This window comes from Chiloscyllium plagiosum, unplaced genomic scaffold (genome assembly GCF_037043375.1).
Source record: "Chiloscyllium plagiosum isolate Xiang-an unplaced genomic scaffold, Cpla_swu_hap1 HiC_scaffold_3, whole genome shotgun sequence".
Lineage (NCBI taxonomy): Eukaryota > Metazoa > Chordata > Chondrichthyes > Orectolobiformes > Hemiscylliidae > Chiloscyllium > Chiloscyllium plagiosum.
The window spans coordinates 156,941,517-156,956,398 of NW_028270141.1; the positions used below are offsets into that span (position 1 = coordinate 156,941,517).

Sequence of the window (14,882 nt, forward strand, 5' to 3'; positions counted from 1 at the left end):
GGAATGCTCTGCCCCAGAGGGCAGTGGAGGCCCATTCTCTGGATTCATTTAAGAAAGAGTTGGATAGAACTCTCAAGGATTGTGGATTCAAGGGTTATGGAGATAAGGCAGGAACAGGATACTGATTAAGGATGATCAGCCATGATCATATTGAATGGTGGTGCAGGCTCGAAGAACAGAATGGCCTACTCCTGCACCTATTGTCTATTGTCTAATTTGGCTGTCTGGATAGATATTAGCTGACCCATAGAGGGTGGTAGTAGATTGACAGTGTTCAGCCTGGAGCTCAGTGACCAGTGGTGATCCGCAGGGATTTGTTCTGGGACCTCTCTCTTTGTGATTTTTATAAAATGACTTGGATGTGGATGTGGAAGTGGAAGGGTGGGTTCATAAGTTTGCTGATGACATGAAGGTTAGTGGAGTAGTGGATATGTGGAGGGCTGATGTCAGTTGCAAAGGGACATTGATAGGATGCAGAACTAGGCTGATAAGTGGCAGATGGAGTTCAACCTGGAAAATTGTGAAATCATTCATTTTGGAAGGTTGAATTTGAATGCAGATTACATGGTTAAAGGCAGGATTCTTGGTGGTGTGGAGGAACAGAGGAATCTTGGGGTCCACGTCCATAGATCCCTCAAAGTTTGATAGGGTTGTTAACACGCATGGTGTATTGGCTTTCATTAGCAGGGGGATTGAGTTTAATAGCCGTAAGGTTGTGCTGCAACTCTGTAGATCCCTGATTAGACCGCACTTGGAATATTGTGTTCAGTTCTGATTGCCTCATTATAAGAAAGATGTTGAAGCTTTGGAGAAGGTGCAGGGGAGATTTAACAGGATGCTGCCTGGACTGGAGGATATGTCTTATGAAGAAAGGTTGAGGGAGCTAGGGCTTTTCTCATTGGAGCAGAGAAGGGTGAGAGGTGACTTGATAGAGGTGTACAAGATGATGAGACACACAGAGTGAATAGTCAAGAGACTTTTTCCCAGGGCAGAAATGGCTATCATGAGGGGTCATATTTTCAGGCGATTGGATGAAGATTCAGGGAGATGTCAGAGGTTGGTTCTTTACACAGTGTGGTAGGTGCGTGGAATGCACTGTTAGCAATGGTAGTGGAGTCAGATACATTAGGAATATTTAACCGACTCTTGGATAGACACATTGAAGGGTATGTAGGTTAGTCTTGTCTGAGAGAAGGATAAAAGGTCAGCACAATATCAAGAGCCGAAGGGCCTGTACTGTGCTGTACCGTTCTATGTTCCAATTCTGAGGATTGGGGAATTGTGCTGAACATTGCATGAGTCAGCGAGTATTTCTCAAATCTGACCATTTTTAGGAAGGGCAAGGAGTGGCAGAATGTGACATCACACCCTGTCTCCCTCTCCTCTTCCCTCACTTGTGTGCTTCCTTGTTCTCTCCATCTCCTGCCTGATTTCTTCTCTCTCCCTCTCTCTGTCACTCTCTCCCTTCCCCTTCCCCCACCCCCCACCCCCACCCCCACTCACCCACACTCACCCACACAATTTCTTTTCCTCTATCCCTCTCTGGCTGCATATGTGCTTTCTTCTGCTTCCTTTACTCTCTGCCTACGCGTTCTCTGTGCCTCCCTCCCACCTCCCTCTCTGCTTCTCAGCCCTCTTCCTCTTGGCCGCCTCCCCCTCTTGCTATATGCATCCACCCTTGCACCTCTGCTTGCTTGCTTCCCTCTGTCTCCCTCTGTCTCTTCATTTTACCTACTTGTTTACCTGCTAAGCTGTTGAGGAGGTCTGAGGGATGTTTACACAGTGATGTTGTAATTTTTTCTTCATATGACAGGGTGATGCTAACATCTTAGGTACCTCTTATTTAGATAATGGCAGGATTAACAATATTCTTAATAAATTGTTTGCAGTATTTTTCTTTTTATTAACAACTGAATGTTACACAATACAATGAGACAGCACTCCAAGTTAATTTTGACTGGAAGTATTTTGCACGTAAAGATAACCTTTCGGGAGCCATGTTTTGGAGCTGGACCATGTGGCGAATTCAGTTGCTGTAAGTCTTAAACCTTTTGTTTATATGGTAACTGAAACAATTTGTTTAAATCTGACTAAAAGATTTGTAGAAATTGTAGATCATGTAAGAGCAAATGTAGTCTTTTCAAGCAGTGTCTATTTTTAGCATGCTTCAGAGAGAAGTAGAAAATTCTCATAGAATGTAAATTGGTACTGCAGTCCTCTCACAATGCTCCCAACATTTGAGTGCAAATGATAAATTTAATTTACTGCAGTCTGATGTGTTCTGTTTTGGCCATTATTTTTCTATATTAATACCAGCATACTGATTCATATTGTACAAAAAGAATTTCAGCTTGTCTGGCAGGAAATGTTAGTGTGCAAATGTACATAATGCATCAAGCTTACTCTACTGCCTGAACAAATGGACATGTAAACACGAAAGATGCTATGCAATTGCTGCAGAAATAAAGCTGTTAGCAAAATTACAGTTGATTGAATTCTTGGCATTGATGTGCAAGTAGTATCGATACATGTTATTTGACATATTTTGTCAATTTAAAGAATTATGTTTCAATGTCCTATGACATGCACACAGGTAGGATAGTGGACGACATTAATTTGTGTGTGATTCCTGAAGTGATGTTTATTGCAGAAAAGATATTCAGGTGAAATGTTTCATCCTGAGGGAGTGAAAATTATAAGCTAGTTCTGCTGTATCAGAGGCTTGAACCAGTTGAATGGTTAATAGTATCTAAAAGGATGATTTTCTTCTGGGAGCTCGGACACATACTCGGATTCTGAGTATGCTACTTCGATGGTAATCTTAATGCTTTTACTTCAATGCATAAATAGAATACTAGTCATTTCACTATGTTCTTCTGTTTAATACAATATTAATGGTGATGGAATTCTGCAGCGTTATCGACTAAATGTAATGTTGAAATCAAATTTTTACACACTGGGTATTTGCTATTTTATGGGTATTATAGTAAAATCTGAATAATCACAGCCAAAACAGCATTATGTAATGTGATTGAGCTTACAGTTTAAAAATTGAATTATCTGAAACTATTTGTAGACAATTTGAGTTTAATTCATTCCATGGGCAGAATTCTAATTATGTTGTTATAAGGTAGGGTCTGGTGGCTTGCCGCAGCAAATCTGCTGTAGTCTTTTAAAAAAAAGTTTTTTTTGTATTTTCTCAACCTAAACATTTAGAAACAAATGACCTAAGTCAGAAGACTTCAAGAACATTTCAATGTTTTATTTTGAAGTAAGTGGTTTGGCTATGTACCAACTTGTTTTGGCTGCAATAATACCCTTTAACACACAAAGTTTTTGTTGCTATTGCAGAAACTTGGAAATACTTTGTGGTGTGTGAGAATGAATCCTGTCCCTCTGTCCTGATGCATGAATTACATTAGTTACAAGCAAATTTTACTGCTCTTTCATATCTCTCCCTCATCCCCCCCATTTCGCTCTCTCTCTCTCTCTCTCTCCCATCCCTCTCTCTTCCCCTCCCTCACCTCCCTGCCCCTCTTGCCCCTCTCTCTTTCTCTCTCCCACTCCCTCCAACTCTCTCCAGCTCTCATCCCAACTCTCTCTTTGCTTCCCTTGCACTTCGCACCTCTCTCCCTCACCCCTTCTCCCTTCCCCCCCACTTTCTCCCTCACACCACTCTCACTTACTTAATGTTCCCCCCCATCACTGCCCCCACTCTCTCCCTCGCTCTGCTGCCTCTCTTCTTCCCCGTCTCTCCCTCGCTCTGCCGCCTCTCTTCTTCCCCGTCTCTCCCTCACACTCCCCCCTCTCTCATTCCCCCCCCTCTCTCATTCCCCCCCCTCTCTCATTCCCCCCCTCTCTCATTCCCCCCCTCTCTCATTCCCCCCCTCTCTATTTCCCCCCTCTCTCATTCCCCCCCTCTCTCATTCCCCCCCTCTCTCATTCCCCCCCTCTCTCATTCCCCCCTTCTCTCATTCCCCCCTTCTCTCATTCCCCCCTCTCTCATTCCCCCCCTCTCTCATTCCCCCCCTCTCTCATTCCCCCCCTCTCTCATTCCCCCCCTCTCTCATTCCCCCCCTCTCTCATTCCCCCCCCTCTCTCATTCCCCCCCTCTCTCATTCCCCCCCCTCTCTCATTCCCCCCCTCTCTCATTCCCCCCCTCTCTCATTCCCCCCCCTCTCTCATTCCCCCCCCCTCTCATTCCCCCCCCCTCTCATTCCCCCCCCCTCTCATTCCCCCCCCCTCTCTCATTCCCCCCCCCTCTCTCATTCCCCCCCCTCTCTCATTCCCCCCCCTCTCTCATTCCCCCCCTCTCTCATTCCCCCCCCTCTCATTCCCCCCCCTCTCATTCCCCCCCCCTCTCATTCCCCCCCCTCTCATTCCCCCCCCCTCTCATTCCCCCCCCCTCTCATTCCCCCCCCCTCTCATTCCCCCCCCCCTCATTCCCCCCCCTCTCATTCCCCCCCCTCTCATTCCCCCCCCCTCTCATTCCCCCCCTCTCATTCCCCCCCTCTCTCATTCCCCCCCTCTCTCATTCCCCCCCCTCTCATTCCCCCCCCTCTCATTCCCCCCCCCTCTCATTCCCCCCCCTCTCATTCCCCCCCCTCTCATTCCCCCCCCTCTCATTCCCCCCCCTCTCATTCCCCCCCCTCTCATTCCCCCCCCTGTCATTCCCCCCCCTCTCATTCCCCCCCCCTCTCATTCCCCCCCCCTCTCATTCCCCCCCTCTCATTCCCCCCCCCTCTCATTCCCCCCCTCTCATTCCACCCTCTCTCACTCCACCCTCTCTCACTCCACCCTCTCTCATTCCCCCCTCTCTCATTCCCCCCTCTCTCATTCCCCCCTCTCTCATTCCCCCCTCTCTCATTCCCCCCTCTCTCACTCCACCCTCTCTCACTCCACCCTCTCTCACTCCACCCCCTCTCTCACTCCCCCCTCTCTCACTCCACCCCCTCTCTCACTCTCCCCCCCCCCTCAATCCCCCCCTCACTCCCCCCTCTCTCTCACTCCCCTCTCTTTCACTCTCCCCTCTCTTTCACTCTCCCCTCCTCCTCACCTCACTCCCCCCTCTCTCACCCCCCCCTCTCTCACCCCCCCCTCTCTCACCCCCCCCTCTCTCACCCCCCCCTCTCTCACCCCCCCCTCTCTCACCCCCCCTCTCTCACCCCCCCCCTCTCACCCCCCCCTCTCTCACCCCCCCCTCACTCTCCCCTCTCTTTCACTCTCCCCTCTCTTTCACTCTCCCCTCCTCCTCACCTCACTCTCCCCGCTCTCTCACACCCCCGCTCTCTCATTCCCCCTCTCCTCATACTCTGCCCCCCCCCCCCCGCGGCCTCTCTCCCTCCCAGCCTCTCACTCTCCCTTGTCCCTCAACCCACTCTCTCACTCACCCTCTCTCTCTCCGCCCCCCCCTCTCTCCGCGCCCTCTCTGTCTCTCCGCTCTCTGTTTCTGTCCCCCCCTCTCTATCTCTCCCCCTATCCACGCCCTCTCTATCTCCCCATCCCCCCTCTCTGTTTGAACCCCCTCTCTGCCCCTTCCTTCTCTGCCCCTTCCCTCTCTCTGTACCTCCTGTCTCTGTCTCTCCCTTCCCTCTCTCCTCTACCTCCACTTTCTACAGCTCCCCTCTCTCCGCGCCCCCGCCCTCACTCTCTCTCTTTCACCCCCTCTCCCTCCCCCCCTTTCCCTCCCCCTTCTCTTTCCCCGCTTCTCTATCTCCCCCCACTTCTCTATTCCCCCCCCCACTTTTCTATTACCCCACTTCTCTATTCCCCACCCCGCTTCTCCATTTCCCCCCGCTTCTCCATTCCCCCCGCTTCTCCATTCCCCCCGCTTCTCCATTCCCCCCGCTTCTCCTTTTCCCCCCCGCTTCTCCATTCCCCCCGCTTCCCCTTTCCCTCCCCTTTCTCTTTCCCCGCTTCTCTATCTCCCCCCACTTTTCTATTCACCCTCCCCCCACTTTTCTATTCCCCACCCCGCTTCTCCATTCCCTCCGCTTCTCCATTCCCCCCCCGCTTCTCCATTCCCCCCCCCCGCTTCTCCATTCCCCCCCCGCTTCTCCATTCCCCCCCCCGCTTCTCCATTCCCCCCCCGCTTCTCCATTCCCCCCCGCTTCTCCATTCCCCCCCCCGCTTCTCCATTCCCCCCCCGCTTCTCCATTCCCCCCCCGCTTCTCCATTCCCCCCCGCTTCTCCATTCCCCCCCGCTTCTCCATTCCCCCCCGCTTCTCCATTCCCCCCCGCTTCTCCATTCCCCCCCGCTTCTCCATTCCCCCCCGCTTCTCCATTCCCCCCGCTTCTCCATTCCCCCCGCTTCTCCATTCCCCCCGCTTCTCCATTCCCCCCGCTTCTCCATCCCTCCCACTTCTCTATCCCATCGCACTTCTCTATTCCCCCCCTGCTTCTCTATTCCCCCCCACGCTCTGTCCCCTCTCTCCCCCCCATTCCCCCTTCTATCCCCCCTCCATCTGCCCCATTTCCCCTCACACCCCCCCATCCCCTTACTACCCCCACTCTCCTCACCCCCAACCCTCACTCCTCGCTCAACACCTCTCAACCCTTCACCCTCCCCTCACTCCATCTATCGAACCGCAACTCCCCACAACCTCCCTCAGTTTTCACCATCTCTCACCCCCCCAGCCCCCTTTCACCCTTCCTCTCTGCCCCCAGCCCACCTCGCCCCCCCCACAACCTCCTGCTCTGCCCTCTCCCCCCTCTCTCACCCCCCTCTCTCCAGCCCACTGTCCCACTCTCTACCCGACTCCCTCCCCCATCCTCCTCCCTTCCCCCCGCCTCTCTCACCGAGTCTCTTCACTCTTCCTTGCACCTCTCCCCTTCACACTCCCCACCTCCATCCCCGCCCCCCCTCCGCTTCCACCCTCCACCTCCGCCGCCACCCACTTCTCCGCCTCCACCTCCCTCTCCGCCTCCAACCCCCCTTTTGCTCTCCCTACCACACCCCATCTCACCGTCTCCCACCGTCTTCCGCACCCACTGTCTCCCACCTCTCCGTCTCCACCCCTCCCAAACCCTCCTCTCTCCGTGTCCGTTCCCTCTCTCCGTCTCCCACCCCCCCCTCCGTTCCCACCCCCCCTGTCTCCGTCTCCCACCCCCCTGTCTCCGTCTCCCACCCCCCTGTCTCCGTCTCCCACCCCCCTCTCTCCGTCTCCCACCCCCCTCTCTCCGCCTCCCACCCCCCTCTCTCCGCCTCCCACCCCCCTCTCTCCGCCTCCCACCCCCCTCTCTCCGCCTCCCACCCCCCTCTCTCCGCCTCCCACCCCCCTCTCTCCGTCTCCCACCCCCCTCTCTCCGTCTCCCACCCCCCTCTCTCCGTCTCCCACCCCCCTCTCTCCGTCTCCCACCCCCCTCTCTCCGTCTCCCACCCCCCTCTCTCCGTCTCCCACCCCCCTCTCTCCGTCTCCCACCCCCCTCTCTCCGTCTCCCACCCCCCTCTCTCCGTCTCCCACCCCCCTCTCTCCGTCTCCCACCCCCCTCTCTCCGTCTCCCACCCCCCTCTCTCCGTCTCCCACCCCCCTCTCTCCGTCTCCCACCCCCCTCTCTCCGTCTCCCACCCCCTCTCTCCGCCTCCCACCCCCCTCTCTCCGCCTCCCACCCCCCTCTCTCCGCCTCCCACCCCCCTCTCTCCGCCTCCCACCCCCCTCTCTCCGCCTCCCACCCCCCTCTCTCCGCCTCCCACCCCCCTCTCTCCGCCTCCCACCCCCCTCTCTCCGCCTCCCACCCCCCTCTCTCCGCCTCCCACCCCCCTCTCTCCGCCTCCCACCCCCCTCTCTCCGCCTCCCACCCCCCTCTCTCCGCCTCCCACCCCCCTCTCTCCGCCTCCCACCCCCCTCTCTCCGCCTCCCACCCCCCTCTCTCCGCCTCCCACCCCCCTCTCTCCGCCTCCCACCCCCCTCTCTCCGCCTCCCACCCCCCTCTCTCCGCCTCCCACCCCCCTCTCTCCGCCTCCCACCCCCCTCTCTCCGCCTCCCACCCCCCCTCTCTCCGCCTCCCACCCCCCTCTCTCCGCCTCCCACCCCCCTCTCTCCGCCTCCCACCCCCCTCTCTCCGCCTCCCACCCCCCTCTCTCCGCCTCCCACCCCCCTCTCTCCGCCTCCCACCCCCCTCTCTCCGCCTCCCACCCCCCTCTCTCCGCCTCCCACCCCCCTCTCTCCGCCTCCCACACCCCTCTCTCCGCCTCCCACACCCCTCTCTCCGCCTCCCACCCCCCCTCTCTCCGCCTCCCACCCCCCCTCTCTCCGCCTCCCACCCCCCTCTCTCCGCCTCCCACCCCCCTCTCTCCGCCTCCCACCCCCCTCTCTCCGCCTCCCACCCCCCTCTCTCCGCCTCCCACCCCCTCTCTCCGCCTCCCACCCCCTCTCTCCGCCTCCCACCCCCCTCTCTCCGCCTCCCACCCCCCTCTCTCCGCCTCCCACCCCCCTCTCTCCGCCTCCCACCCCCCTCTCTCCGCCTCCCACCCCCCTCTCTCCGCCTCCCACCCCCCTCTCTCCGCCTCCCACCCCCCTCTCTCCGTCTCCCACCCCCCTCTCTCCGTCTCCCACCCCCCTCTCTCCGTCTCCCACCCCCCTCTCTCCGTCTCCCACCCCCCTCTCTCCGTCTCCCACCCCCCTCTCTCCGTCTCCCACCCCCCTCTCTCCGTCTCCCACCCCCCTCTCTCCGTCTCCCACCCCCCTCTCTCCGTCTCCCACCCCCCTCTCTCCGTCTCCCACCCCCCTCTCTCCGTCTCCCACCCCCCTCCCTCCGTCTCCCACCCCCCTCCCTCCGTCTCCCACCCCCCTCCCTCCGTCTCCCTACCCCCTGCCTCCATCTCCCTCCAAATCCCCTCTCTGCCTCCACCCCCTCTCCGCTCTCCCCACCGTCTCTCTCTTCTCCCCCCCCCCCCCCGTTTCCCGTCTACCATCTCTCCCGTCTCTCCACATGTCCCCCCTCCCATGTCTCCCACTCTGTCTAACCCCGTCTCCTCTCACGTGTTCCCCCCACTGTGTCTCCCGCCGTGTCTCCACACCCTTCCTTTCTCCCATTCTCTCCTCCCCTCTCTCTTCCTCTCTCTTCCACCCTGTTCTCTCCCATCCCCTCACCTCTCCCCCTCCTCCCCACTTCCCTCCTCCTCCCCACTTTTCTCCCAGCTTTCCCCCTCCTCCTCGCTTCTCCCCTCTCCCTGCTTCCCTCCCCATCCCCCCATCTCTCTCTCTCTCTCTCTCTCTCTCTTTCTCTCTGTCTCTCTCTCTCTCTCTCTCTCTCTCTCTCTCTCTCCTTGCCCACCTCTGTCTCCCTCTCACTCTCTGACTGTCTCAGTGTTGTCCCTAGTTGTCTTTGTGTTCTCCTTATGCCCCACGTTCCCTTTACTTGGGTATCGCAGAGCACAAACACTCACCAAAGAGAGAAAATGAGGGACTGATCACCACTTTCTTCTTTCACCTCATTTCCTGTCTCATCAACCTTCAGTAACTCTCTGCAACAAAATAACACTTCCCTGTTCTACCAAACTCATAGAATCCCTACAGTAAGAGGTAATTCGTCCCTTCAAGTCTATACTGAACCTCTGAAGAGCATCCCACCTAAACCCCCAATGACTCCATAACCCTTAATTTACCATGGCTCATTTACCTAGGCTACACATACAGGTCCCTGTGGGGCAATTTAATATTACCAATTAAGCTAGCACCTCTGGACTGTAGGAGGAACTGAGCGACCTACGCAGATACAGAGCAATTGTGCAAACTCCACATTGACAGTCACCTAAGACTGGAATTGAACCTGGGTCTCTGGTACTGTGAGGCAGCAGTGCTTAACCACTGAGTCACCGTGCCAACCTTTTTCCTTCTGTTTCTGTTCTTTTTTTTTTCAAATTGGAGATTGAAATCCAGTTACACTCTAACCCTGTTTCACCAAACTCCACTTATATTCTGCAGAATTGGACATTGTTGAATGCTCCAACTTCTACTGCTCTCCCGCAATTGTTTTTCTGAAGATGGAGGTTAGCTACTTCTTGAACTTCTGTAGTCTGTGGAGGGAGAAACAAACATAGGGAGTTCTGGGGGTTTTTACCCCGCAGCAGTGAGGGGCGAGCAACATACATCCTAGTCAGGTTGACATCTAGCATGCAAAAGAATTACCAGTTGGTGATCTTCTCATCTGTTAGCTGCCTTTGTCCTTCTAGATGGTAGGGGTCATGTTTGGAAGGTCCTGGTAAAGGAGCCTTGGTGAATTGTTGCAGTGCATCTTGTAGGTGCCATTATGTCAGTAGTGAATGTTGAAGATGGATGATGAGCCAATCAGCTAGCTGAACTTTGAGCATTATTGGAACTGTACGTCTCCAGGTAAGTAGATCAGTGATTTTCAGCTACTGTGCTGTGTTGTGAAATTATCGTGAAGCAGCGCCATTGCGTCTGCTGACAATACTTGCCCCTTTACGGGGTGGAGGTACAGTTCCCAATGCCTGATTGAACAACACTGTCACTCAGTGCCTGAAAGTGGATGTGGGTGCCAGTTCCCAGCATCTGATTCCACTGAGTGACAGCGTTGTGCACCAATCATTGGATTGGTGAATCTCTCACCTTTGGCCTTTGCTCCTTTGCTTTACTGAGCCAGTTGGATTCCATATTGGTGAGTGAGGCAGCTACAATGCATTGACCTGGCCCTTTGTTCAAGCTGAGTCCAAGGGAGAGGGGTTCGACTCATTGCCTCACATGAGCTCTGCTGGCGCCTGTAGCCCAGCAGCCTCTCAGTGTCTGGGTTGCATGGTGACTTCTGTAAGATTGAGGTATGTTGAGTGAGGCTGCTGGATGGCTGGTGGGGAGTGATAAGGTGGCAGGGACCCTTACCGATCACTTGATGTCTCAATTTATATCAAGGCATGGTGAAAGCAAGTAAGTATGATATCTGTGAACGATAAATTCAATTGCAAATAGTGGATATGCCGTGAATTGTTTGTCTCATTGAAATGTTCCACATACTGAAAAGATTGGGAACCACTGAAGGAGATAGTATTCCACAATCCTGACCACTGCCTTTTAATAGTAGACAAACACTGGGGTGATTGAAGGTGAGTTGCTTGCTGTAGAATTCCTGGTCCCTGACAATCTTTTCTTGACTGCTGCACAAAATTTTCTCTAATTCTCTAATGTTCAAGGGTTTCAGTTCAGTACATGCTGTCCCCACTCCCAGAAAATAGTTTAGAAGCAAAATGCGAAGTGGTATTTTGTACATTAATTGTGGAACTGTCTGGCAGGGGCCTTGTGGTATTGGATGGATTGTTGCACAAGAAAATGGAGTAAGTCTGACAAAGGTTCTTTGGCTAGAGGGATAAGTGGGGGGGTGTGCATGAGGGATAGAATGGGATTAGGATTGGATTTCAGAGGAAGGAAGGGCTGGATTTGGGATGGCACAGATGAAATGGCCTGGGAAGGGATCGATTAGAGGTTGGAGTAGAACAGGAAAAAAAACATGATCATATGAGAGGATGAAAGGGCTTGGTTGAGGATGTTATGGGAAGGATGCAGTTGGATGGGATGGTGATTTAAAGATGTGTTGTTGCAATAAACATAGTAAATCCATTTCATGTTTTGAAGGTCTCTGCTAGTGTAGAATAAATGGCAATGAATTACTCAATAGTATTTCAATTTTCAACTTACTTTTGTCCCATAGGACCATTGGGCTGCTATTTCATTCGTGCGAAATGATTAACAGAGAGTTTAACCTGAAGGTCAACATGCCTCAAACGAGCGGTGAGGTTGAGATGTGTGACCTTCACAATGACCTCAGTTGGTGTGGGAATTAAATCTGTGCTGTTGTCATCACTCTGCATGGAAACCCAGCCATCCAGCCAACTGAGCTTAATTAGGCAATTAATAGCATAAACAAATTTGAATGCATGATTAATGTTAGCAAAAGCACGTGGTTGTCTTGAGTGCTTCTGATTACTTGCTTATTCTCTTAAGTGATTTCTGGCTAAGGGTTGCTGGTTGCGTGCAGTGAACTCTAATGATCAGAAAGTGCAAGACTGAATTCCTAGTCGGTACTGAACTATATGATGCTCAATTTCATGCCTCTCTTGTAATTTCTCCAGTCTGCTGCTAGATGGTAATGAATCTAATCAAAGTCACAAATAGCAACCTTTATGACTCAGACAATGATGTGAGTTCTCTTCTGGACTTATCAAAGAACTTGTCAAAGATGACCCTGCATGCTGTCTCCAGTACCTCTCTTGTCCAGACCAGTAAGATTTGTCATGACTGTGATTTGGGAGCTGTTGTAGCTTGTTTCCAATATGACCACTTGTCTGCTGTCTCTGTATTAGACTAAAAATACAAAACATGCTACAATCATCTTTTATTTCTTGATCATTTTACTGTTTATCAAGCAAAGTTTAATCCAACTACCCCACCCCCTATATTATTCAACATTGGAAGCACAAACACTCCAGACAAAGGAAAATAAAAGTATTTCCCTCCCTAGTGGTTCATTTTTAAAGAAAACACTTTGAGCCAATGGGTTTTATTTCTTGAAGGAAATAAGAATGAAAAATAAGGTTTGAGATGATGGTTAAAAAGGCGTTTGGTGTGCTTGCCTTCATTACTCATCCCTTTGAGTATAGGAATTGAGCCATTATGTTGTGGTTGCACAAGACGACCACAATGTAAGGCCTCTTCTGGAATACTGTGTCTAGTTCTGGTCACCTAGTTAAAGGAAGAATATTATCAAGTTTGAGACGGTTCAGAAGAGATTTAACAGGATGTTGCCAGGTATGGAAGGTTTGAGTTATAAAGGAAGGCTGGAAAGGCTGGGACATTTTTAACTGGTGTGTATGAGATTGGGAGGTGACCTGATAGAAGTTTATACAATAATGAGAGGTATAGATAGAGGTGATTGTTTTTTTTCCTTAAAATGGGGAATTTCAAGACTCAGGGTCACATTTTTGAGATGAGAGGAGAGAGATTTAAAAAAGACATCAGAGACAAATTTTTTGCACAGAGGATGTGTGGAATGAACTTCCTGAGGAAGTGTGAATGGTGGGTACAATTACAATGTTTAAATAGATAAATACATGGAAAGGAAAAGTTTGGAGGGATATGGGCCAGGAGCAGGCAGGTGAGACTAGTTTTGTTTGGGGATTATGTTTGGCATGGACTGATTGGACCGAAGTGTCTGTTTCCGTGCTGTATGACTCTATGATTCTATGGCTCGATGTTCAGATGGCTGTAAGTCTGATGCTGTGGCGTTCGAGGATGGTTGTCGCTGAGCACATGCAGTTGTTGTTGGTGATGTTTTGCAGACACCACCCTTGCTCCTTGAAATAAGGACATAGGAATTAGGTGCAGGAATAGGCAGTTCATACCTCTGAGCCCACTCTGCCATTCAACATGATTATGACTGATCTTATCCTGATCTCAACTCCACTTTCCTGCCTGCTCCTCAATTGCCCTTTAACTTGCTTTTCAGCGGAAACATATCTATTTCTTTCTTGTATCTGTTGATTGGTTCTGCCTCCAGTGCAGTCTGGGGCAGTGAGTTCCACAGATTCACAACTCTCTGAGGGAAGTAATTTCTCATCTCAGTTTTGAACCTACAGGTCGTTCTGCTATAACGTGACAGTTGCATTTCCCTGCAACCTCGTGCTGTAGAAAATTGTGTTATAGAAAACTGCTATAGAAAATTCACGTCAAACAGTGTCCACAATTCATCAATCGCGCTATAGCCAATTTGCGTGGATTAAATGCACATTCTTCCAGAATGACCTGTATGTCCTATCACTCTGTATCTATGATCTCTTGTTCTAGACTACCCCACAAGAGAAACATTTGCAAAACATCCATGTTATTGATCCCCTTTAGCATTTTATATATCTCAATCAGATTCTCCACTGTTCTGAACTCCAGCGAGTGCAAGCCCAAGCTATTTAACTGCTTCTCATACGAAAGATCTTTCATCCCTACAGTCAATTTGGTGAATCTTCTCTGAACTGCCTGTAGTGCCACCATATCCTTCCTCAAGTAGGGATTAAATTGGACATGGTAGTCCAGGTATGGTCTCACCAATGCCTTATATAATTGTAACAACACTTGTTTACTTATGTACATAGGAACCATGATTATCCGAAGGACACGGGCAGGGAATATTTTGTTTAGTTTATCAAATGCCGGACAACACCGTTTAGCCAAGCATTGGGACATTGCGATCTTGCCGGATAATCCGAAATTCAGATAATTGAATGCCACATAATCAAGGTTCCTCTGTAATCAAGTTCTTTTGCAGTAAATGCCAGGATTCCATTTGTCTGTCTTTTTGCTGCATCCGCATACCTACTTTGTGATTCATGCACAAGGACATCCAGATCTCTGCACATACGCACTTTGATTCTGCTGCCCATTTAAATCATAATTAGGCCATATGTTTTTCCATCCAAAATGGATAACTTTGCACTTATCCATGTTAAATTCCATCTGCTAGATTCTGGCTGATTTTCCTAGCCTGTTGATATCCACTTGTAAACTCTTTGTCTCCTCCTCTCAGCTTGCTTTCCCACCTATTTTAATATCATCTGTGAACTTTGCTATGTTACACTCTGTCTCTGCTTGCAGATCATTTATATCCAAATTGTAAATAGTTGAGGTCTGAGAACTGAACCCTGTGGCACCCTACTGGTTACAGTTTGCTATCCAGAGAGGGACCCATTTATCCCAACACTCTCTTTTCTGTCAGTCAGCCAATCCTGTATCCAAGCCAGTACTTGATCCCTAACCCCCTGAGATCTAACCTTTTGGATCAGTCTTTTATGTGACACCTTGTCAAATGCCTTCTGGAAGTCTAGGTATACAGTCTGTTCTGCTGTAATGTGGTAGTTTTGTTATCGTGTGACCAGTTGCTCA

At 51.4% G+C, this 14,882-nt stretch overlaps 1 protein-coding gene across 6 annotated transcripts in view; it reads left to right on the forward strand.

Moving 5' to 3' along the window:
- enah (ENAH actin regulator) overlaps positions 1-14,882 on the forward strand; it is a 430,686-nt gene that overhangs the window by 40,977 nt on the left and 374,827 nt on the right. The window contains exon 1 of one of the 6 annotated variants that reach the window (XM_087984582.1): positions 1,596-2,035. The exons of 3 other annotated variants lie outside the window; for them this stretch is intronic. In XM_087984582.1, the coding sequence (XP_087840708.1) occupies positions 1,998-2,035 (38 nt within the window). In that variant the 5' untranslated portion in view covers positions 1,596-1,997. Of the gene's footprint in view, positions 1-1,595; positions 2,036-14,882 lie in introns of those variants that run through there. 2 more of the 6 variants (XM_087984596.1, XM_087984599.1) reach the window with 2 other exon arrangements.